The 25,528-nt window shown below is 36.4% G+C and overlaps 1 protein-coding gene across 1 annotated transcript in view; it reads left to right on the top strand.

Annotated features, from left to right (window-relative positions):
• The window catches only part of fra (neogenin protein frazzled), a 173,226-nt gene that overhangs the window by 4,001 nt on the left and 143,697 nt on the right, over positions 1–25,528 (top strand). Inside the window, exon 2 of the mRNA XM_089089232.1 lies at positions 4,439–4,653. Within this exon, the coding sequence (XP_088945358.1) occupies positions 4,587–4,653 (67 nt within the window). The 5' untranslated portion in view covers positions 4,439–4,586. The remainder of the gene's footprint in view (positions 1–4,438; positions 4,654–25,528) is intronic.

Below are 25,528 nucleotides of genomic sequence, written 5' to 3'. Positions count from 1 at the left end.
TTTTGTAACAAAATTATGGAAACTACAACAGAGAATCATTGTAAACAGGCTGCCCAGAATACATTATATGAAATACCTAACCAATTCTATATATCAAATATTTAATTAAAATATACCTGCATAGTAGTTTATCTCACTGAGACCAAGCTAATTATCTCCAAATGTAGACACAGAAACTGGTTTTAATCAGATAAAAAACAACAGTGTAGTCACTATAATACATAAGTCCCCTGAATTTTCTATATATCACTCTTTTCTTCAAGTTGATTCAACTGTCCATCAATTGAAATTTTGTTGTGTACACAATTCAGGGTATATGTTTTACCATTAGGCGGGGAGAGGGTAGGGTGTTGGTAAAGTAAATATATGACAGAAATGAATGTATATTTAGTTTCAGGTTAAAATTCTGATTCTAATGGTATACCTGTTTCTTAGCTATCTTAATAGTTAGTGAATTGAACAATCCCCTTTTTGAGAAATCTATCTGGAAAAGTAGTTAAGTTTGGTAAGTAAAACTTGCAGGTAAATTTCCAGCAGTGGACCACATCTAAAGGAAGATGCTAATAAAATAAAAGTATTACCACTAGGCTACTTATTTTGTCTCTTTTCAAATAAAATGATTGCTTTTCTGACAATACCCTCCCACAGCCCATACCCTATGGTCCCAGATATACACCTAGGATATATGAAAAGCTAAAACAAAACAATATTGATACTTTTATTTTATTAGCATGTTTCCTTTAGATGTCATTAGGCACATCAAATATATCCAGGATTGGATCTGGAATCTAACTTATGCTCAGGGAATATCTTCTGAAGTATCTATCTTTACCCCATCCTCTCTAAAACCCTAGGCTAGTCCAATTGTTAGAATTATGTTTTCAAAGCCTTGGAGTCAAAGAAAGTCACCTCTAACCAAATACAAAGAAATCATATTTTTTCTGAAGTTAAGACAGGTATAAAACCTTCTCTGGAATTTTTTTAATCCTGAGAATAGGGAAGGAGTAGAGATAAGAGCTTTCTGAGGAGTAGAGATTTTTTTCTTTCTGAGGAAAAAAGTTCACATTTTGTAATTACAAAAGTTCACATTTTGCAATTCCTAAAATTTTACCATTTTCAATAATTTGTTGGTTGGATTGAACCATGGATGAGACAATAACAGATGCATGGAGAATGAGCCAACTACACATTGCTTTGATTGAACATACTGAATAGAAAAAAAGCTGAAAATGAATAAAATTATAAAGAAATCCAACTATACAATAGTACACATTGCTTTCTAGAAACAAAGGTCAGTTTACTGTATAGAATAGAAATCAGGTATAAAAAGGATAAACTTTTTATCTAATGTTCTTTCCAAATGAGATAATCACTGCCATCACAATTGTAATCCAAGCTCTCTAATAAGGCCAAATATGGCCCTAAACTTTATACAAAAGTTTGCTGATTTGGAGTTGATGATTTCAATTTAACTTTATTGGCTTTACAATATAACAGACTAACAAATTTTGTATATAGCATAGAGCTATATCAGACCCTATTAGGAGAGAGGGATGGGGGATGGGATGCAATTGAAACTGTAATGATTACTTCATTCTGTGATGAAGGGGGGGGGGGAGCTGGAGTTATACCTATGAAATCTTTAGTAATAAGTAATCATCAATAAGCTTAAGCATTAATTGTCTTAGATTAGAGCTAAAAATTTCCAAGATATTATGGATAATTGCTTGTTGTTTGACTTTTAAACTGTCATTCCAGCTGTTTATTGTTCAGCTTTTTCAACCATCTACCTTTTTCAACTGCTTTTTTAACCACCTACCTTTTTTCAACTGCTTTTTCTACCATATCTAGTGTAAATTTGAAGTTCTAGGGGGGGGGGGCGCTGCCACCCCTCTCCAGACGCCCATGATGATTACTATATTTACAAAGAGCACTGAATGGGAAATGAAAAGATATTTTTTTCCTAGATGATTTCATAAAATCTCTGTAACAAAACTGAATGTAATAATGAAAAAACAAACTTGAATACAAATTAGAGACAAACAGAAAAGTTTTTCTTCCCCTACTAAAAGTGAGTCAAATTTTAAATTTGTAAATTACTTACGTTTTAGAAAATTGCTTAGCAAAGTTTAGCATAAAGAAAAGGGGGAATAATGTTTAATATCTTAAGAAATAAAAAGTGTATAGAATTTCATCATAAAAATTCGACTATGCTAAATTTATTTAAAAGTTGGCTTATTTTATTGGTTTATATCATTTTTTTAACTTATTATTGAGGCTAAATTTTAGCCTCACCACAATTCAAGAAGGATAACCAGATGATTAAAGAATGTTCATGTAATGATACCAAGCTCATGCAGTCTCAGACACCAGTGCTTGCAGCCCTAAGAGTCTTTTACCACATAGAGCACCAACCATAGCTCATGAGAACAAGAGATATGATATTAACGAATCTCTTAAAGGAGATGAATAGGCTATATAAAATGGCATGCTAAGTTTGTCTGGAAGCCACATCCTAGAGTAGGGACATAAAACAATAAAAAAAAAAATATTAAGAAAGAAACAAAGCCAATGAGTGCAGTTTATAGTAAAGTGAATAAAGGAAAAAGACAAAGCAGATATTTCAGCCAAAACTTGTCTTCTTCTTCTTAAGAAAAAGCACCTGGAATCCTAAACGAACTCCTTTTGGCTTCTAACCGTACTTTTCTTCTTCTTTGTTAGAAATCACTTGGACTCCATCATTTGGTGTCTTTCTGGCTTCCAAGTTGATGGATTCTCCTCCATGGTATTGAATTTATGTTCTTCCAAGGAGGGGGGTTGGGGAGGAAACTAGTTTGGATTTTTCATAAGGGCCAAACAAGGGAAGCATAGGATCCTGCTACCATTTCCCTGCAATTTAAGAGTAAACTCGGCAGGTACCTCCATGGCTCTTGCCACAGGACCCTCCCCTTTTTCTGCTTGTCAACCCCTCTTGTGCTAATCTGTCCTTAGTACTTAAAAAAGAATGGAAAAAAGATATATAAATATAGAAAAGTGACTGAGAAAAGCAAACCAACCAATCAAAGACCAATCAAAAATAAGATGAGGCATGAATTGTTTTCCTAGTAGGTACTGCAGCCCATCTGCAGGTTTGATTTGTGTTAAGGCAACTGATTGATCTTGTTTTAAAATGAAAATAAATGTGATCTGAGTCTTTTTTATTAATTATAAATAGGGTTTATGAAATGTCCCAAATAATATCTGTTTAAAGTGATAATTTAATAAAAAGAGATTCAGCTCAAATTCCTCCTAGTTTTAAAGCAAGATCAGTTATCCATCTTAATACAGATCAAACCAGTGAACAGTCTACAGCAATTGATTGGGAAAGAATTCATGCCCATCCAATTTTGAATAATAGTGTCATTTTTTCATTCATCAATGTGATAAGATCTTACATGTTTTGTCAGAAAACGCTTAAAAGTGAAATCTCTGAACTTAGATCTTACATCTTTTGTTGTTTTTATGCAAACGTCTCTCATCATTCTGCTCTGATCAGCAGTCTGAGAACAATGATGAGTATATCATCAAAGTTCTCTCATCATTGTTGTATATGGCAGAACAGTGGTGTTCTTCACAGTTTTTGCTAACATCAGTGAGCTGTAAGATCTTAGAACAAAGATGATTAAAAAAACGATAATCTTTGCAGAAAGATGCAAGATCTTAGTGCTAAAAAACAACCCTAATCCTTTTCAATCTTTAAAATGATCTTTTTGAATTTGTTGGTTTTCCAGTTACTTTTCTGATTCAGAACTGTTTACTCCTGAAGTTTTGGTTTTTTTCTATGACATACTCCTTTCCTTTTGTTATTTTTTGTCCACTGTGGGCAGCTTAATGCAAGTCTTAGTAGAAAAATCTGCTTTCTCTTTTCATTTTATTCACTGGCAGAAAATACTCTTTTTTGGTTTTGCCTTTTTTGTAATTATTTGTTTTGTTTCTTTAGTTTTGATTGCAGTCATGTATAGCCAGTTTGGTCTCAGAACAAAACACATACAATGGCTTCTTTGGAGTCAGATCTGTTAACTTTGGAGTATAATTAATTAAGATTCATTGCTGCACCATCTCTTGGTACATTTAAGAAGACACTAGATAAGGTACAGTCAGTAAATTAGTAGAAATATGACTGCAAGGCTCTTTAGTCATCCACCAGCAGCTGAAATAAACACATCAAGCATTTTTATTTTTAGCCAATCAAGTGCATTTTTAACCTTTTTTTTTATTTGACAGTGTTATTTTTAAAGAGTATAAACCTCTGTTGCTCAAAGGTGTGATGTAAGGCTATTTTGTGGACATTTAATATATTTTTTTTTGCTTAGAACTATCAGTCAATACCACTCTCTGAGCAATCTAAAATTATGGTAGGTTTAAGGAGGTAAAATTCTTTATTTATGAATATTTTTAGTGACCAAGCTGTTGGATATGGCACAATTTTTGTATAGCTGTTGTTTCCTGTAGAACCATTCTTTAATGTAAATCAATAACTTGGAGAAGCAGTGTTGTGTCCAGTGAGTGCATACAAAGTTTTCAGATTAAAAGAAAATAAATTGGATATGTGTTCCTTGAGACATCTTTTTCTTATTCTGGCTTCACTGGGACAGTCATTGTCAAGTATTCAAGGTATGTATGTTATTTTCATATATAATAGTGTTTGTTCTACTACTACTGCTAATTTGATGCAGCATTTAGCTATGGTACCTGAATATATGTAAGATCTTCCATCATTCTGCACTATTTAATGCTATCACTTTGGCTGCTACCCAAGACATCTTCAACTATTCTTCACAATTTTATTTAACAATCCCTCATCCTTATTTCGGATATCCTACCTTTTCTCTTTCCTCCTTTTGGACAACTTAGTAGAACTTAGTTCTTGATAAGTTTCCTAGTGTTCAGCATCTCATCAAACCTTGCTCTCCAAAATTGCCCTTAAAAGCTCCTATGAAAAAGAATATCTTCTTTTTTATAACCTATACTTCTGTGCTGTGTTATCCTATGCCCACCATAGTCATCTTAAATACCCTCACAATGATTTACTACCTAATGGACTAAAAATATTGAAATTCCTGATAAGCTGTTTCTAATTGTCTCTGTTCTGTGAGATAACAAAGGAGGATTTGGGAAACTTTTGAACATAGCTCATTGTCTTCAAGTGCTCACCATTTCTAAATCATATTATGGATAGGAAGCATACTTGTATGGATGGGGAGGACACCTAAGATTGTTGCAAAGGAACCCTGTCCTCTATAAAAAAAAACATGTACTTAATTGTGCTTCTTTTGTTTACCCCTACCCCCAGAAATAAAAATGAAACTTTTGTCCCAAGAGTTGGACATATGTGTACCTATAAAAGAAAGTGAAGGTTTCATCGTTGTTTATTGTCCCTCTTTCTCATTATTTAGCTTTTTCAGGAATGCCATTTTGTGAAGACTTTGGTGGAGGGGGAGAGGTTATATGCAATGGCTTAAATTTACCCTTTTTATCTAGTTTTTTCTGTTAAGCAAACAGATCTTCAAAAAAATCATATACCCATACTTTGTCAGTATGAAAGTATGCATTGTTGCATTAGGAGGATCAATGAAAAAAAAATCACTTTTATATTCTAAAATATTTACCAAAAAACTAAAAATGTTAAATAACAAGATTAAAAAAAAAATGCTTGTGTCACCAAGTGCAATAAAAAATAAAACTTTTTTTCCTGCTTCCAAGCAAAATTGGCATTGTTGAGCATGACAATAGAATATTTATAACTATTCAAGGACAATTTTTATTTGATGACCACCCTATGCTTTAATTTATATTTAGATTTTTTGGAATAGAAAAAAAAGCTCATGAAAATGAACTTTGCTAATAAAATTACTATATATTCCAATACCTTATTAGGTAGCTAATTAATCTATCCTAAATCATCAAATAGTTTTGTTTTGCTGTGATAAAATCTCTCAATTCATGGTGGGCTGAAGTGTCTATGGAAGCAGTAACAGCCAAAAGAATAGCTAGAAAATCCTTTAAAAAAATCCTTCTCACAAACAGCTTTACTCCTCAGAGGACTTCAGCCAAGGTTAAACCCTTCTGTAGGAGGACATCTTGGCAGAATTTCATCTCTAAAATATATTCCTAACTGCTTAAAAAAGAATCGATCATTTTATAAGTGAATTAAATGGCTGCAAAATAAACTGGATAATTTGAAAATATAACTTAAGGATTTGTAATAAGCCATTAGAATTGGACAAACAAAAAGTAGGGTCTTCTGTGTGATTTTTAGTAGTAATAATATTATCCCAATAACTTGTCCTACTGTATATATTCTCCCCTCTAAAACAGAATTCAAACACTTGCTTCTAAAACTTTTCCTCAAGTTTTAGCTGCAAGAAGGGCCATGCTAGTTCTCCCTAGCCTTGGTAAAGCATTCTCCACTTAGACTTATGGAGATTTCACACAGTTGATTTGCCTAAAGTGTTTATTAAGTTGGTCCAGAATTTATTAGTGGATTGTTTGATCCGGGTCCAAGTAAATAAACATAAAAAATACCTGGTCTGCAACTAGAGATTTACCTCAAGAAGCAAGTCGCGTCAATTCACAAAATATAGGGGATGGGGAGCCAAATGTATTTTTCAAAATCAAGGAGATGTGTGATCCCCCCCCATGAAAATTCTACATAAAAGGATATTTTCAATGAACATACCAAATAAAGCTATCTTTTTAAATATACGGGGAGGGGGTATCCCCAATTGGTGCCACTGCAAGGGACCATCCTCAGTCTTATGCTATTTAACCAGTATGCTGAGTGTCTTCAATACATCTTTTAGTCTATATGTTGATCACCTCATTATAAGGATAGCTTGTAAAGATTATAGTAGTTATTCAGTGATGTCTAACATGACATCAATACAGTGTCTGCTTTTTCTGATTTTTTTGGACTCTCTATGGCAATATCCCAGATTAGCACAGTTGTCTTTAGGAGACATTATCATATATCCTTTCCACAACTTCATGTAGAAACTGCTCCCAATTCAATCAGTGAATTCAGCAAAAATTCTTGGACTTATATTAGATCCAAATTGGAAATGACATGAACATATTCCCTGCTTAATAAAGGTAAACTTAAAATAATTATTCTTCTTAAAAGACTAGTGGCATCAAAAAGGGGTTTTATTAAAAAAAAGATCTGCCTAATTTTTGTAAGCTTCATATTAAAGTCCCTTGCTATGTTGCAGAGTCTGTCTTTCATATCATAAACTAAAAAAACAAGTTTTTGTTAACTGAAAGTAAGGAGCGACATTAAAACTTAAGACGACCAGAAATTATTCCGTATATGAAAGGGGCTGTCCCCTCCTCAACGCCTCGCTCTTTACGCTAAAGTTTGACTCTGTCTCACAACTTTATTTTTAAAAACAATAAAAAAACTTTAGCGTAAAGAGCGAAGCCTTGAGTAGGGGAAAGACCCTTTCATATCCGTAATAATTTTTCTGTTAGTTTTAAGTTTTAATGTCGCTCCTTACTTTCGGTTAAAAAAAACTTGCTTTTTTTAGTTAATTTCTTAATGCAGCTTTGATTTTGCTCTCCGTACAAGAATAATTAAAACGAAATTTGCATATTAATTTTCCTTTTTTTGCCAAATGACTTTCTCGAACTATTGTTGTAATGTAACTTACGAATTAACCTACGCAATGAATTTTTATATTCGTCTGATTCTATTATGTATACTACGGAGTTTACTCTCTTGTCAATACCTCACTCTTTACTATAAAGTTTAAATTTTGATGAAAACAACAAACTCCTGAATCACAAAGGCCGGTTAATTAGAATAGATAGCTCTTTTAAAAGTACTAAAAAAACTTTAGCGTAAAGAGCGAGGTATTAGCTAGGGGGCGAACTCCCTCATGTGCGCAATGTTTTATTTTTGTTTTTAGCTATAATGTTACTTCATACGTTCACATGAAAAAAACTTGTTTTTTTAAACGATTTCTTATCGTTTTTTAAAAAATGCTGGGCCTTACGGTACTTCCGTTACGATCATGCCCCTTCCCCTCTTGAAATCCTCTATGGAAAGATCCTCCTCCGTAACCCCAACTCCGACCCCCAACCCCCCACTAGAAAAAATTCCTCTGAAAACACCTGCATACTTCCCAATAACAAATACTATATGTAAATAATGGGGAAAGTTTATAATTTGCAGCCCTTCCCCCGGGAACTTAGGGTGATTAAGTCATCTTCAAAGACATATTAATTAGATTTTCGACTATGCTGAACAAAATGGCTATCTCGAAATTTTGATTGGGTGACTTCGGGAAAAAAATGAGCTTGGGAGGGGGCCAAGCCCTCCAATTTTTTTGGTCACTTAAAAAGGGCGCTAGAACTTTAATTTTCGTTCGAATGAGCCCTCTCACGATATTCTAGGACCACTGGGTGTGATTTTCATTAGAGTTCTGTGACTTTTAGGGGTTGTTTTCCCCTTTTTTCGAAAATAAGGTAAATTTTCTCAGGTAAATAACTTTTGATGGGTAAGACTAAACTTGATGAAACTTATATATTGAAAATCAGCATAAAAATCTGATTCTTCTGATGTATCTATTGGTGTCAAAATTCATTTTTTTTAGAGTTTTGGTTACTATTGAGCCGGGTCGCTCCTTACTTACAGTTCGTTACCACGAACTGTTTGATTTTAGGAACACACAAATACAATCTTTGTGTCAGACTTGGAGAACTCTCTGGTTTTTGTTTCCAGAATTATAGAGCCTCTGTGTAGTGTAATAGGTATTCTTCTGAAATTCAATGCTATGGTAAAAGACACGTAGTTTGAGCATAAAATAGGAGATGATTCTGTACCTTTTAATGTTGTTTCTGCTTTGGCAAGTCTTCAATGAGCTTTTCCAAACTGGAAAGATAGCTGATATGAGAGCACCCCTTTTGTAAGCTTACCTTGCGAGATGAGCCTTCTCTATTGCAGTCTCTGCTTCTTGGAAGTCTGATCATTTCTCTGGCCATGTTTAGTTATATTCTGGTGGCTCAAGAAGTACAGGTGCTTTGTCTGGAATCCTGGCTCTAATTCTCTGCATAAATATTATTTCATACTTTCAGCAGAACTCCAAGCAATTGAGATGACTTTAAAAAATTTGAAATTATAACCTGACATCAAACAATAAACTGCTTTTGACTGACTTTTGGTCGTCTGCACATCTGTTGAATCCAGTTCATTTTTCTGCCCTTGATTCAGATCTTAAGGCAATTCGTTTAACTTATTTGTAAGTTAAGGAGCAGTAGAATTGAGCTGAATGTCCAGCACGTCCGTAGCCACAGGGAAATTAAATGGAATGATAGTGCTGATCTGCTTGCAAGTACTGCAACAGATATCCCACAGTCAGATCCTCCTTTGAAGTGAAATGATGGAAGGGGTGCTTTAAAACACAGGTACAAAAACCCATCCTTCTCAAGTGTTATCTTCTCAATAACAGTCTCATGTACAAAAAAAGCGTAAAGAACACAGCATTGGTTTTTTATAATCCCTGCCAGTAGTGCTCATCTAAAGCCGTCCTGGCTAAGTGGACGTGCGCCGGGTTGAGAATTCTTTGTCCAAGGGGCAAGGGTTCGATCCCTGGCGTGGCCAGTTATTTGGTTTTGGACGCGGGTCAGTGGTGTGATTCTGTAAGCTTAGCCAGAGTTGACCCAGCTCTAAATGGGTACCTGGAGTAATTTGAGGAAGGTAAGCAGGAAGGGTGTGCGAAAGCACAGGATGGCTAGCCCCCAGTCCCCATTGCACTTCCTGGCTGAAGGGCCACGAAACGGTGATCAGCACCACCAGTTTGGACCTTAAGGGTCTAGTGCCGTCATACATACTTGCCGTCATACAGTGTTCATCTCGGTTTCATGGCCCTACAGCCAGGAAGTGCAAAGGGGGGCGGAGGGCCAGCCATCCTGTGCTTTCGCACACTATTTCTCTTTACCCTCCCCAGATTTCTTCAAGTATCCATGTCAAGCTGGATCGACCCTGGCTGAGCTTGCAGAGTTCCCCCATTGACCCCTGTTCAAACCAAATAACCAGCGACACCAGGACTGAGCACCAGTCTCGGAACTTGTCCTTGATTTATAGCTGACTGAAACCCGGATATTTTCTAGTAATTAATGTCAATTTTTTTACTGGCTAAATTACTCTCCTTGATGCCTTTATTGCCATCAGTCTGATGCAAATACTGAGGGTATTTTGTTTGATTGTCTATCTTCTGCAGGTGATTACAAGATTTCAAAGCAACATTACCAGGGTGCAAAAATATAAATTGGGCTGTTATTAATCACCATTCCCCTCCCCCATCTAGCAGAATCAATAATCTTAAAATTTTTTATTAACATCTTAAAGAAGATGATCTATTGGTCCCTGGAGTGCCCATATCCCCCGAAATAGCTGTGATACAGACCATCCCTTTGAGGTGAAAGGACTTTCATTGGGTCTGTTTACATAGCTACATAGAAAAAAAGTACAAGGAGCCTTGTACTTTTGTATACCCCACAGAGATATGGTTTCAGATGGTCAAGGGGTTGTTAGGTTTAGTTTTTATCCTTTATACCCAAGGATATGTTCGTTTGGATTTTTGTCACAAAAAAGGATGTGGGGGGGGGGGTGAACTTCCTATATAATCCTTTGACATATTTTGATCTTAATATGTATCCCTTCCCCAAGTAGCATACATTTCACAGAAAAAATCGCTCAATCTCCTACTGAAGTTTTTGCAGTTTTTGTATACAAAACTCTGAACCTATTACTTATTAAATTAAGAAATAAAATTAACTGAAAGTAAGGAGCAACATTAAAACTTAAAACGAACAGAAATTTTTCCGTATATGAAAGGGGCTGCCCCCCTCCCCTCCTCAATGGCTCACTCTTTAAGCTAAAGTTTTTATTGTTTTAAAAGTAGAGTTGTGACAAAGAGTTAAACTCTTTGTCAAAATGGGCGTGGGAGGGGGCCCAGTTGCCTCCAGTCTTTTCGGTCACTTAAAAAGGGCGCTAGAACTTTTAATTTCCGTTTGAATGCACCCTCTCCCGGTCTTCTAGGGCCACTATTTCAATATGATTCCCCCTCGGGGAAAAAAAAACAATAAACACGCATCCGTGATCTGTCTTCTTGCAAAAATAGCAAAATTCCACATTTTTGAGATAAGAGTTTGAAACTTCTACAGTAGGGTTCTCTGAATATGATGGCGTGATTTTCATTAAGATTCCTTGAATTTTAGGGGTTGTATCCCTATTTCAAAAATGAGTTAAATTTTCTCAGGGTCGTAACTTTTGTTGGTATCACTAAACCTGGATCTTATATATTTGGAATCAGCATAATCAGCTAATTATTTTGATGTATCTATTGACATTAAGATTCTGTTTCTTAGAGTTTCGTTTACTATTCAGCCGAGTCGCTCCTTACTTGCAGTTCGTTACCACGAACTGTTTGATACTGAAATGAATTAAAACGTTTGGGCTGTAATCGCAGTATATATTACAAAATTACTTCTTCAAAAAGTACAAGGCCATTTGTTTATTTTTTATTGCACAATCTGTTCACTTTTCCACGAGTTTTTTTATTCTGGTCCTTGGATACTCTGATTAATGACTCAAGTTACTCTGGAAATATCTTTGGAGCTGTTAACCTAATACCATGTTTCTTCTTCGACAATACAATCTAAACAAGCCTAAAATGAGTCTAAATGGATAGTTTCTTGACGCCAAGTTATTTCCTCTTGTGACAATGTTCAAAGATAGAGGCAGGAGTAGTAGTAGTGGTAGTTGGTATTGAAGTCATAGTCATGGTAGGAGTAGTGGCAGTGGTGGTACAGCTGCACATCACACCATTAGAATTGTAGTACATACAAGGCAGTCACTATTGATATTGCCTTTACTTTGAACTAATTTTTTTTCAATATTCGCACAAATGTCCCGCCCCTCCCCCATTCTCTGCTATCGCCTATACATTAATGTCGTCGATTGCTCGCTCCCTAAATGTAAACTTTTTTCGTCCTTCTCTTATGATGGGGCCTAAACGACCTTGTTACAAGCTTTTTGGCAAAAACAATTTCGTTTTTTTTCTATAATAAAATAAAGCAGTTTTTTTTTCAACTGAAATTAAGTATCAGCATTAAAACTTAAAACGAACAGAAATTATTCTGTACATGGGGGGGGGGGGGGCTGCCCCTTCCCTCGCTCTTTACGCGAGGAAAGAGTTAAAGAAAGATAAGCAGAATATTTAGAGAATGTGCTAAATCTGGTAAAGTTACAAGAAAAGATATAGAAAAGAATGAAAAAGTTTGTGACACTTCGGAAGTGAAGGGAGATTTATTTTGCGAGGAAGAATTAATGACAGTAATAAAAGGATCAATCAATAATAAGACCCCAGCTGCTTATAGTGTGGTAAATGAGTTTTATTTAAGTATGGTGGTTTGAGGTTACAGATAAGCTACTGAAGATTATGAATATCATTTAAAAAAAAAAGGAAGTACCTAGTGATTTTAGGAAAACTCTAATTACCCCCCCCCATGAGAAAGGTGATAAGAGTGAGTGTGGTAATTATAGAAGCATTAGCTTGGTTTCTGTAGGAAACAAATTACTTAGTATGATGATAGTTTGAGACTTAGAGATGGTGTAGATGAAGTTTTAAGAAAATTCGATACATTAAACATCATTTTGTGAGTCTCTACGTGGGCTGACTGTCTCAAAGGCAAAGCGTCCATTAGCGAATTCTCCCAGGGGACTACTTATCATTGGAACCTATTGACAATTTGTGATTTGATTATAAAATTTTAATTGAAAAGACAATGGAATTGTGTCGGCAGCGTTTTCAATCAAAGCGGGTGGTACCACAGAAAATTCGAAGAGCTGTCAAATTTATCAGATGACATATCTTTTTCGGTATTTTTTTTTTGGTATTTTCCTAGCAGGCATACCAGAACGTTCTTAGGGACAACCCTTTTCTGAATTCGAAAAGAAAATTGTGCTCCGTTTCATCGGAAAAACAATTTACGCTTCCTAATGATATAAGTTTCTTCAAAACCAAATATATCTATCACCAGCACAAAACAAGAAACGTTACAAAGTTTTTCTAAGATTTCAGGGAAAGTAAATATCGGCTTTTAGTTTTCTGCCGTTTATTCGGATCGCTTATCCTAGCTCTTCAAGTTATGGCAAGACCGCCCAATACATTCTAAATAGTTTGGCTACACAAACTAAAAACGCTTGTAATGGACGAGAAAGATTGATTCCTTATGGTATCGAATATGGAGAAGAATAGTGTGGATTCTGGAAGGGTAGAGGATGTGTTGACCAAATTCTCAGTCTTAGGTTAATAATTGAGAAGTGTTTGATTTATCGTTTCCTTTTAGTCCTCCATTTTGTTGATTATGAGCAAGCGTTTCATTCAGCCGATAGAAGAGCTTTAGCAAAGGTCCCATCCTTGTATAGTATTAAATAAAAAAAACAAGTTTTTTTAACTGAAAGTAAGGAACGACGTTAAAACTTAAAACGAACAGAAATTATTCCGTATATGAAAGGGGCTGTCCCCTCCTCAACGCCTCGCTCTTTACGCTAAAGTTTTTTATTGTTTAAAAAAATAGAGTTGTGAGAAAATGTGTTGTGAGAAATAGAAATTGTTTAAAAAATGTGTTGCTGCTGTTGCAGTTGAAAAACTTGTTTTTTTTTATATTTAATTTCTGATCTTTTTTTAGATAATGCTGGGAAGTCCGGCGTCCCCTTCATATCATTGTCCCTTCCCCCATTAAAACTTCCTTCCTGCAAAGATCCTCCTACATACCCCCCGCCCCCAGCCACGTACGCCGGATTTTTTTTCGGGGGGGGGGGGCCAAATCCTTCAAACCCATTATTCTGTGAGAAAAATCTGAAAATTATGGGAAAATGAAAAAAAATCGTGAGATTTCGGGGGGGCCCAGGCCCGGAGGCCCCCTCCCTTGCGTACGTCCCTGCCCGACCCCCCCCCCCCACTACCAGTAAAAATCTCCCCTGAAAACGTCTGTACTGTATACTTCCCAATAACCAATACTATATGTTAACATTAGGTAAAGTTCAAAAATTTCAGCCGTCCTCTTGGGGACGTCGGGGGATTAAGTCATCCTTAAAGACATACTTATAATATTGTTTTACATGCTGAAAAAAATGGTTATCTAAAAATTTTTATCAAGTGACCTTGGGAAAACAATGAGCGTGGGAGGGGGCCTAGTTGCCGTCCATTTTTTTTGGTCACTTAAAAAGGGCACTAGAACTTTTAATTTCCGTTCCAATGAGCCCTCCCACGATATTCTAGTACCACTGGGTCGATACTAAAACCCCTGAAAAAAAAAAACAAAAAAAAACACGCATTCACGATCTTTCTTCGGGCAAAAAATGAAAAATTTCACATTTTTTAGATAGGAGCTTGAAACCTCTACAGTAGGGTTCTCTGATACGTTGAATACGATGGTGTGATTTTCATTAAGGTTCTATAAATTTTAGGGGGTCTTTCCCCCTTTTTTCGAAAATCAGCCAAATTTTCTCAGGCGCGTAACTTTTGATAAGTAGGATCAAACTTGATGAAACTTATATATTTGAAATCAGAATTAAAATCTGATTCTTTTGATGTATCTATTGGTATCAAAATTCCGTGTTTTAGAGTTTCGGTTACCATTGAGCCGGGTCGCTCCTTATTCGTTACCACGAACTGTTTGATACTAGATAAATACATTAAAGTTTTTAATGCTATGTACGATAATAACACTGCTGTGGTTAAGGTAGGAAATGAAGTTAGTATGTGGTTTCGTATTAAATCAGAAGTTAAGCAGGGTTGCGGGAGTAAAGTGTACGAAAATAACATTGCTGTGGTTAAGGTAGGAAATGAGGTTGGTAGCTGGTATTGTATTAAATCAGGAGCTAAGCAGGGTTACGTTCTATCTCCATTTATATGGATCATTCAGATGGACTTGGTCCTAAGGAACACAGCAAAGTCACTGGGAGAACACGGAATCAATTGGGGAAGTAAAACTCTCCTAGACTTAGGCTATGCTGATGGTTTGAGCATCCTACATGAAAATGTTATTAGAATGAATCAACTTCTGGATGTTTTGAGAGTTCAGGGTGCAAAAATTGGTTTGAAAACTAATGTTAAGAAGATTAAGTCGCCAAGACTGGGAATAAATGAAGGTGAAGAGGTGATATTGGGTAACTAGAACAACAATCAAGCGGACAGCTTCATTTATCTGAGTAGTATCAAACAGTTCGTGGTAACGAACTGTAAGTAAGGAGCGACCCGGCTCAATGGTAACCGAAACTCTAGAAAACGGGTTTTTGATACCAATAGATATATCAAAAGAATCAGATTTCAATGCTGATTTCAAATATATAACTTTCATCAAGTTTAGAGCTACCCATCAAAAGTTACGCGCCTGAGAAAATTTGGCTGATTTTCAAAAAAAGGGGGAAAGACCCCTAAAAGTTATAGAACCTTAATGAAAATCACACCATCATATTCAGCGTATCAGAGAACCCTCCTGTAGAGGTTTCAAGCTCCTATCTACAAAAATTTGGAATTTTGCATTTTTTGCCATAAGAAAGATCACGGATGCGTTTTTATTTGTTTTTTTTTTTTTTTGTTTTTTTGTTGTTTTTTTTTTCCCAGGGGTGTTCGTATAGACCCAGTGGTCCTAGAATATCGTGGGAGGGCTCAATTGAACGGAAATTAAAAGTTCTAATTCGCTTTTCAATTGAACAAAAAAATTGAGGGCAACAAGGCCCCCTCCCACGCTCATTTTTTTTCGAAAGTCACCCGCTCAAAATTGTGAGATAGCCATTTTGTTCAACATGGTTAAGAATATGATAAAAATGTCTTTTAGGATGACTTGATCCCCCAAAGTCCCCAGGGGGAGGGCTGAAAGTTATGAACTTTACTCAATGTTAACATATAGTATTGGTTATTGGGAAGTATACAGACTTTTTCAGAGGAGATTTTTTCTGGTAGGTGGGGGAAGGAGAGTGTCGGGGGCTATATGGAAGGATCTTTCCATGAAGGAAGTTTTCATGGGGGAAGGGACATTGCTATGACGGGGGCGCCGGATTTCCCAGCATTATTAAAGAAAAAGATCAGTAATTAAATAAAAAAAAACAATTTTTTCAACTGATCAACTGATTGTGATTAAGAGGTCATTTTTAAAGAACTTTAAAAAAAAATTTAAATATAGTTTAATGAGCAGGGTATTGACTAGGGGGCGAACCCCCTAATATACGTGTTAAAAATTTATGAATATAGAAGGTCATTACGTAAGTTAATTCTAAGTTACGTATATTTATTACTAATAAAAACGTTCGTAAATAAAATTAAACAAGTTTTGAGAAAGCCATTTAACCAAATATAATATGCAAATTTTTTTTTAATTATTAATGTACGTTGAGCCAAAATAAAAACCTTAATTAATTAAAAAAATTTAAAAAATTAAATAAAAAAAAACAAGTTTTTTTAACTGAAAGTAAGGAACGGCATTAAAACTTAAAATGTACAGAAATTATTCCGTATGTGAAAGGGGCTGTCCCCTCCTCAACGCCTCGCTCTTTACGCTAAAGTTTGACTTTCTCACAACTCTATTTTTTTAAACAATAAAAAAAATTTAGCGTAAAGAGCGAGGCGTTGAGGAGGGGACAGCCCCCTTCATATACGGAATAATTTCTGTTCGTTTTAAGTTTTAACGTCGTTCCTTACTTTCAGTTAAAAAAACTTGTTTTTTTTATTTAATTATTATTAAAGACGGTGGGAGCAGTGAAGATGTTAAAAGTAGAATGGCCAAGGCACAGGGCGTTTTTTCTCAGTTGAAAAATAATTTGGGGGAATAGAAAGATAGTCTGCGAACCAAGATCAGAACATTGGAAGCTTTAGTAATAACAGTGGTCAGGTGTGGTTCCTAAGTGTGGGCACTCCCAAAGACGGAGGAGTATTTGCTAGATGTTTTCCAGAGAAATTTCCTACGTATTGTTTTGGGTACTCCACTGACTGACCGTGTCTCAAACAGTAAGCTGTACGTAAAGTATAGTTCAATCCCCCTTTCTAGGGCTATAATGAGGCAAAGTTTGAGATGGCTAGAACACTCTCCGCGGATGAAGAATGACAGATTGCCAAAGATCGTCCTTGTCTACCAGCCATCAAGGGCCAATCGAAAAGTAGGTCGTCCCCGAATGGGGTGGGAGAATGTCGCAAGGAAAGATCTAGGGGAAAATTGGAACTTCTGGGAGTGTGTAAAAAAGGAGACTTTTGAAATGAATAGTAGCAGTAGTTTTTCAAATAATTTCATTACCCCCTCCCATGCAGAACTCCGCTGACCCCCCCACCCCGAAAATTTCCTAAAATAATTTCCGTATATTTCACTATAACAAATACTATTTGTAAACAATGGACACATTGCGTAAATTACAGTCTTTTCCCCGGGGGCTGTGGGTGTCATATCAGCCCTTTCATGAACCTGTTATTGGACCTTTCAACTATGCTGAATCAAGTGGCTATCTGAAAATTCGGGTCGGATATCATTGGGGAAAAAGGAGCAGAGGAGGGTACTGGTTGCCTTCCAATCTTTTGGGTCACTTAAAAAGGGCACTAGAACTTTTAATTTCCGTTCGAATGTCTCCTCTCTCGATCTTCCAAGACCACTGGTTCGATACGATCACTTCTGAAAAAAAATGAACACGTATCCATGATCCTTCTTATGGCAAAAATAAAAAGATCCACATTTTGTAGATAGGATTTTGAAACTTCTACAGCAGGGCTATCTGATATTCTGAATCTGATGGTTTGATTTTCATTGAAAGCGCCTAACTTTTTGGGAATTACCCTCTTTTTTGAAAATCAGGCAAATTTTCGCTGTAACATTAAAGTTAATGAATTTTATATATTTGGAATCAGCGTGAAAACAGGGGCGTTATTTTCTATGGGGCAGGGAGGCAACTGCCCTTCCCACATCTTGGCTTGCCCCCCCAGACCCTAGTTCTCGCCCTAGACCCTAGTTTGCCCACCCCAGCTGAAATTTAGTTTCTTCAAAAATCCTGTCAAACTAAGCCTGCATAATTCAAGCATTCACAGAAACGGGCCAGTTTTCTATTGTATATCTTTACCTTTATGGTACTATATGGCTTGTTTTTGAGTTTTCACTGTCATTTTCATTTGATTTGGGAAAATAGGCTCCAGCTTTGTCTCCCCCCAGGATTTTGACGAAATTACTCCACTGCATGAAAAGCCAATTTTTTGATGTATTAATTGTTATCAAAATTCCGTTTTTTAGAGTTTCTGTTACTATTAGGTGAAGCTGCTCCTTACTTACAGTTTGTTGCCACGATCTGTTAGAAAAAAGTATCTGGTGCAAGACGGTTTGCCGATAAAAGATTCAGTCCATTTATAGCCGTCTAATGCCAATCTGATTTGAACAAGTTCTTGCTTGACAGTTCATGCTTGCTTGACGGTTCATGGTTATGAGCATGAGTGACATGCAAGGAGTGACCTTTTTCCGAAAGAAACTGGAACCTTCATAAAAGGAAGTTTTATAACAATGTTATTATTCCTGCATAAAAAAAAACAACCGCTTTTAGGGCTGATTCCAAGTATGTAAATTTATTAAGTTCAAATATACCCATCAAAAGATGATAGGATAAGAAAATTTGTATGCTTTTTGAGAGGGGAGGGGGTCGATGAGACTTAAAAAGTTCAACATGTATAGGATACTATATCAGGTCTAAATCCCTAAATCCAAAAGTACGGAATTTTCCGTTTTTCCAGAATTTCGACATTTTCCCGGCAGGCCTACATGTATTTCGTTTTTAAGGTTTTATTTTACCAGAGGTGATCACATAGAACCGTCAGTTTAGAATATATATAGAGAGGGATCATTCAAAGGGAAATTCAAAGTTCTAGCGCCACTCGTAAACAACAAAGGAGACCACGACACGGTAAAGTGCCATTTTCTACCATTTTATGCCCCAAAACCATGATTTTAGACAGACAAAGGCCATAATGATGTTGAGCGAGGATTCTGAGGTGGCCAACTGGTCTTAAACTATCAAAAATCTATTTGTGCTGCCTCCCAGTTTCAGAGGCAGTATCTTTGCGCGTTGGCGTATTTGTTCTCAAGCATAAACGTAGTCCGTAGTGTTGGGGGATATTTGATATTGATATATCGGACCAAATATCGAATATCGAAACCGATATTTTTTTTAGGGGTCTCTAACCCCCTATATTCCCCGCGGAAAATCCACCACATGAAAATTCTGCAAATTTTCAGCATACATCTTCGAGATTCTTTACAGGTTTGAATTCTTTCTCCTATAATTCATTTTATTTATCCTTATCTTACATCTTACCCTGGCATCTTTTTCGCAAGAATTCACTTCCGGCTCCCAAGTCAGATACGTGTATACTAAGAATGAACTGAGATGAAATGAACTGAAATGAACCAACTGAGAATGAAAAGTTCATAACAAATGATGTTATAATGAAAAGTTTGGTTTTTCGATGTTATCAAAGCTAAACTAGCCGATCAGACAGTGTGCACTTTTTTAGTGTGGAAAATTTTGTCAAGTAAAAGGAGCTATCTGTTACAGATAGGTCACGATAAAGTAATCTGGCGTTATTATAGCTATACACGTATAACATGTATAAATATATAGTAACTATATATATATATATATATATATATATATATATATATATATATGCTATTAATTAAGGCCCAGCTTATGAAAATCGCCACTGAGTGGGGGATAAAAGGAGAAGGTTGTTGCAGTAGTAACTGATCATGGAGCAAATTTAGTTTGAGCCGTAAAGGATGCTGCATCCCAAGTAGGTACAGGATGGACACATGTTTCGTGCTTCGCACATACTCTAAATTTGATTGTGGGGGTGCTATTAATGATACTGCTGTATTGTTGCCTCTCGTCAAAAAGGCTAGAAATATAGTCAGCTTTTTCAGACGTAGTGTTGTAGCTACGGACAAGTTGTGCCAGGTTCAAATCTCTATTGACGGTATTTGCACCAAAAAACTAAAACCTGATGTAACCAGTAGATGGAATTCGCTTCTCACTATGTTGCGTAGGCTACAAGATTTGAAAGATTCGGTAGCAAGTTCGCTTGCGCTTCTCGGTAAAGTGGACCTCATACTCACTGATAGTGAGTGGGATGTAATTTTAAACGTGATGACGGTGCTTACACCCTTTGAAGAGGCAACTTTTGAGCTCTCCTCTGAAAGCTTTCCCCCCATCTTGAAAGTACTGCCTTTGTATAAGATTTTGAGACACCACCTTGTTCAGGTAGATTTTGGTGGATTCTCAGATGCGGCTGATGAGCTTCGAAACACTTTGCTGAATAAAATACATTGTAGGATTATTGGCCTTGGTCTAATGACACCCGTCGCAATTGCCACATATCTTGACCCCCGTTTCAAGAAAATGTATATTTCACCTGATGATCTTCTACAAGTTGAGAGCAAAATTGCAAACGAGATAGATTTGGCCTTGATGGCTGCTGAATCTCGATCAGAAGATACAAGTACCATCGCAGTCCCTGCGATGTAGTCATATCAGAATCAAGCCAGTTTGTGGGGTTCAGTCAATGAAGTCCTTATAGTCAATGCAGGACCAGGGTTGCCAAAACTTTTAGAGACAAAAGTGTCCAAATTAGCCAAAAGAGACACTTTATTGTCCCTCTAGAAAATAAGCCAATATACAGGGTGGCCACTAATAATTTTTAAAACCTGTGAAAAAAGTGCCAAAAAACCTGTGAAATTCGTCGTTCTTTGCTCTGCTACCTCGCAGTATGTTACCTGCATAAATTCTGCAGGTACTTCCAGCTTTGACATTAAAGTTACCCATAGATTAAGTTAAGTGCTAGTTCAATTTGAAGAGATGGCAGAAAAAAATCGTCATGATAATGTCAACAGAGCGAAATTTTGTATCGATTATCGATACCGCTACCTACTTAGTCGAAAAGTAAAGAACCAATCATAGAGATTCATTTTCACTTCTGCGTTTTCTTAAGCCATATAAAAAAGATACAAGTCATTCTTCTTCAGTAGGAATTAAGGATCTTTGGTTGCGACAAGGTCCGTACATCTGCAACGATAAAAAATCTCACTTCACCTACATGGTATTGAAGTTCAACAAAAGATTTTAATTACCTTAACCACTCAGTTGACTGGTTGGTTAATTGGTTAGAATTGTTTAACAGCCCCTCTATCTTGCCATTTTCTGAACATTCAGAAGTAGCCCTGAGCAAAAATGACGTTTTCGAGAACTGAAAAAGTGAGAAGACAAGGCCGGTTGAAATGAACTCGCTTGAGTTATACTCGATAGAAACTGGCAACCAGCGTTTAACAAAAAATCACAGCTGAAAGTACAGGATATAAAACAGAAACATTGGCTAGGGGCTATAAATAAAATCGAGCTGCAACACAGCTTTTCTGTGAAACTCCTTTCTTTCTATAACAGCAGTGTAATAATAGCCATATGCACACGGCTACATGCCACAGGGATTTACGCGGAACGCGCCAGCAGGGAATGGCCATTCACTTCTTCTTTCCAGCCTTCTCAGCGGCCTTGGTGACTTTCCCACCAGCAGTAGGTGGGTCCTTGAAGTTGACCGACTTGATGACAAACGTCAACTGTAAGATAGAAGAAAAAGATGAATTCGATAGTTCTAGCATACCACATTGGTTAAGACTTTAGGTCCTATTCGGTTGATAAATGGTGTTCGCGCAGGGCGCAAAAAATATCTAAGAAAAATTCCGAAGACGTTACCAAAGCTTAAAAGTAAAGTACAAATTAAAAGCAGTCGTATTATAAAAAAAGAAGAAAATAAAGACATTTGGTTTTGATTTGGAAAATGTCCAAAAAGTGTCCTTTTTTTCAAAAAGCTGGTCTTTTTTGACCCAATAGTGTCCCGGTATCCCTCAGAGTGAAAAAGTGGCCAAAAGCCACTAAAAGTGTCCATTTGGCATCCCAGGCAGGACATGCTTCGACAGCAGCCGAATATATCATGGCTCTGCAAACTTTCAATAGAGAGCCAATAGTTTCAAGAGAAACTTGTCCACTCAAGTGGTGGAAGTCTCGTGCTATGGGGTCCCAAAAATACCTGTACGAAGTTGCAATGAAATTCATGTCTGTGCCCGCTACACGTGTTGCTTCTAAAAGAATGTTTTCCATGGCTGTTCAGGTAATAAGTGAACGGCGGAACCGACTCTTAGGGGAAAACATTGACATGCTGATGTTTTTGAATAGCCAGTAGCTTATTTTTCTCTTTTCCTGAGCCTTAATAATTCCAAATCTGGGTTTTTATTATATTCTTTTATGTAATCGAAGTTTATTTTTATTGTTTGATTTTATATCATTTGAATTTTGAAAAAAAAGTTATACAAAATACCCTTTATTTACCATTTGCGTTACTGCGGCAAATCCATGAGATAGCAAAAAACTGATCCTAAATATCGATATATCGAATATCGAAAGTAAAAATATCGGTTTATCGATATATTCAATAATCAAGATATCGCCCAACACTAATAGTCCGTACAAACTGAACAGCTAGGTTACTCTGTGAGTGGCTTTTGGGTCAAAATTTGTGTGCAAGGTCCTTCAGATTAATATGGATTATTCTTTATTTTTTTTTTCTTTTTGGAAGAATGTTTTTGGATTGCGTGTGTAATATGGATGTTGAGGGGGTGTATGCTCCCCTACTATTGTAGAAATATTTTGAGTTTAAACTGAAAGTTTATATTCATATGCTGGCCCGCACAGAGATGAAGCAGGTATCCCCTTCCGCAAGTGGAAAAGAGATTAAGCATAATTCCCATGATATCGGCTCAAAATTTGATACAGTAATATTTAGTGATGAATATCTAATTTCAATGCAGCATAGTTTCTAAGTGGTTTCACCATATTGCAAAATTATACAGATTTTGTTCTCGTTAAAAGAATTTATGGCAACTACTGCGGCAATAAAACTTATCATTCCTGCCATTTCTCTGACAATCTTCCTCCCACCTTTTTAGTCTTGGTATTTTCTATGGCTCGTTGAAGCTCTGTGCGTTAAAAACGATGATCTAATCATACTTTTATTGGGGATTCTCTCCTTTTTCAGAATTCACCTCTTCTTGAATAAACCGGTAAATTGGAAATGGAATGAGAAAGAAGGGAGAGGAATTTATACGTGTATGTTTTATTATCACGCACGACTCAGGAACGGGGGGAAGGGGAGACAGGAGTTAGGTCAACCCTTAGAATCTTGGTAATGTGTTGAGTATTTCCTTTTTAGCGGGGGTGGTGGTGGCTTGCAGTGTGTTTGAGTAAGTCAAGCTCCTTTCGTCAGGTTAACTTTTTTATTTTCTTTTTCCTTCTTTTGTCTTTACTTCAATTGAATTATTTTTGTTGTATTGTGTTTAGTCCCTTACAGGCTATCAAATCTGGGTATTGTTATTGATGTCAATTTCTTGATAAAGAAATTGACATCACCGTTAAATATTCATATATTTTTCAATGATTCTAAAGTCATTATGCTTTGTTCACTAATTCACCCTCCGAATCTCGAAATGAATTTCTGTGTGCGCCTCTAACCTAGGCTGTCATCATAACAGACATATCGGTTTTTTAGAGTGACGGAAACCAGAAGAAATCTGGAGAGGGCAATTCTCCTAAGCTAAAGATCAGTCCGAAACAGTCTCTATGAAAATATAGGACAATTTTTGGAAGTTTTGGGCAATGCCGGGCAGAGATGTACGCAAGAGAAGGCCTTGGGGGCCCAGCCCCCAAAGTCCTAAGTTTTCTTGAATTCCTGGATATTTCCTCATTCAAATTATGTGGCTCGGCTAGCGCTCAAAATTGTGAAAAGAGTTCAAAGATATTTTGATTTGGATAATCAATCATATTATACATCACGGGGGTCTCCACCACAGAGTCATCGATGAAAATATTAAGCCTAGGACTATATTCTTGGTTAGTTAACGTGGCATGAAATTAATTACTGGACAATTAATATTCCATACTGCAAGTTTGGTATAAGCCAAGTCATGGCGGCAGCAATAGCTGTTATCATAGCTGCTACAACACTAGCTGCAACCTGGTAAAGAGCTGACCACAGTCCATAGCAAGCGAAAATTGAAAATATATTTTTAAGCATATGTTCAAATTTAAAAGAATCGCATTTCACATGGATTTAGGAATGGTAATTATCGTCCACGTTAAACTTAAAAGTAAAAACTAATGACGAGAGCAAATTTGTGCGAGTTTTGAAAAAGAGCTCCGAAACCCTTGAAAATGGTACATTGAGATTAAAAGTATATCATTGAAGTTCCCATGTCTGAAAATCCTCGATGGGAGGTTTTCAGCCCCTCTCCTCGAAAAATCCGTTAAAGTATATTTTAGCCTCTGCCCCCCCCCCGCAGTGTTTGTGGGGCCTTGAGTGATCTAAGAGAGCTGTTTGTGGGTTCATTTGAAAGCTAATGCTTAAATCTCCGTGCTTTCTATAAACTCGACTTGACAGCTCTAAACTAAAAAGTTATTTTTTTCACAAAAATTGCTTTTTTGGTGTCATTTCTGCATTACCCCTCAAAAATGATGGAGAATTGAAATGAAAATTGCATCGTTGGAATAATCAATAACTGGTTTCCAACCCTCTCTTCCCTTTGGAAACCGAAGTAAGCCATATTTATACTACATATCAGTGATGCATCTTTTTTTTCTGGGACTTGTCCTGGTAAAGAGTGACGGCTTCAAAAAAAGCTTTTCTGTATTTTAATAATTTTTTTTTAGTTAAAATTTTTATGATCCTCTGTCCCCCTAGCGATGACGCTTGTTATAGATTTTGTGTTAGTCTTATTTAATCAAAACGTTCGTGGTAAGGAACTGTAAGTCAGGAGCCATGCGGGTCAATAGTAACCAAGACTAAAAAACAGTTTTGGTAATACCGGATACATAAAAAGAATAAATTTTTTATGCTGATTCCAAATATATGAAGCTCATTAAGTTTAATGTTACCTATCAAAAATTACGAACCTGAGAAAATGTGCCTAGTTTTCGAAAAAGAGGGGAAACGTCCCCAAAAGGTCTCGCAGTCTTAATGAAAATCCCACCGACACGTTCAGCATATCAGAGAATCATACTCTTAAAGTGATTCTAGAAGACCAGGAGAGGGCTAATTTGATTGGAAATCAAAAGTTTTTGTGCCCTTTTTGAGTGATTAAATGAATAAAACAAGTTTTTTTAACTGAAAGTAAGGAATGACGTTAAAACTTAAAATGAACAGAAATTATTCCGTACATGAAAGGGGCTGTCCCCTCCTCAACGCCTCGCTCTATGCTAAAGCTTTTTATTGTTTAAAAAAATAAGAGTTGTGAGAAAGTCAAACTTCAGCGTAAAGAGCGAGGCGTTGAGGAGGGGAAACGCTCAATGTCAGCGGAAGAAACGCCTAACTGCTTGCCATCTTTCTGAATTGCATATATATTCGTCTGATCGCGT

This window comes from Artemia sp. Qi Xiang Cuo, chromosome 5, assembly GCF_049724085.1.
Source record: "Artemia sp. Qi Xiang Cuo chromosome 5, ASM4972408v1, whole genome shotgun sequence".
In the NCBI taxonomy this organism is placed as follows: Eukaryota; Metazoa; Arthropoda; class Branchiopoda; order Anostraca; family Artemiidae; genus Artemia; species Artemia sp. Qi Xiang Cuo.
This window is presented reverse-complemented; position numbering and strand designations above follow the sequence as displayed.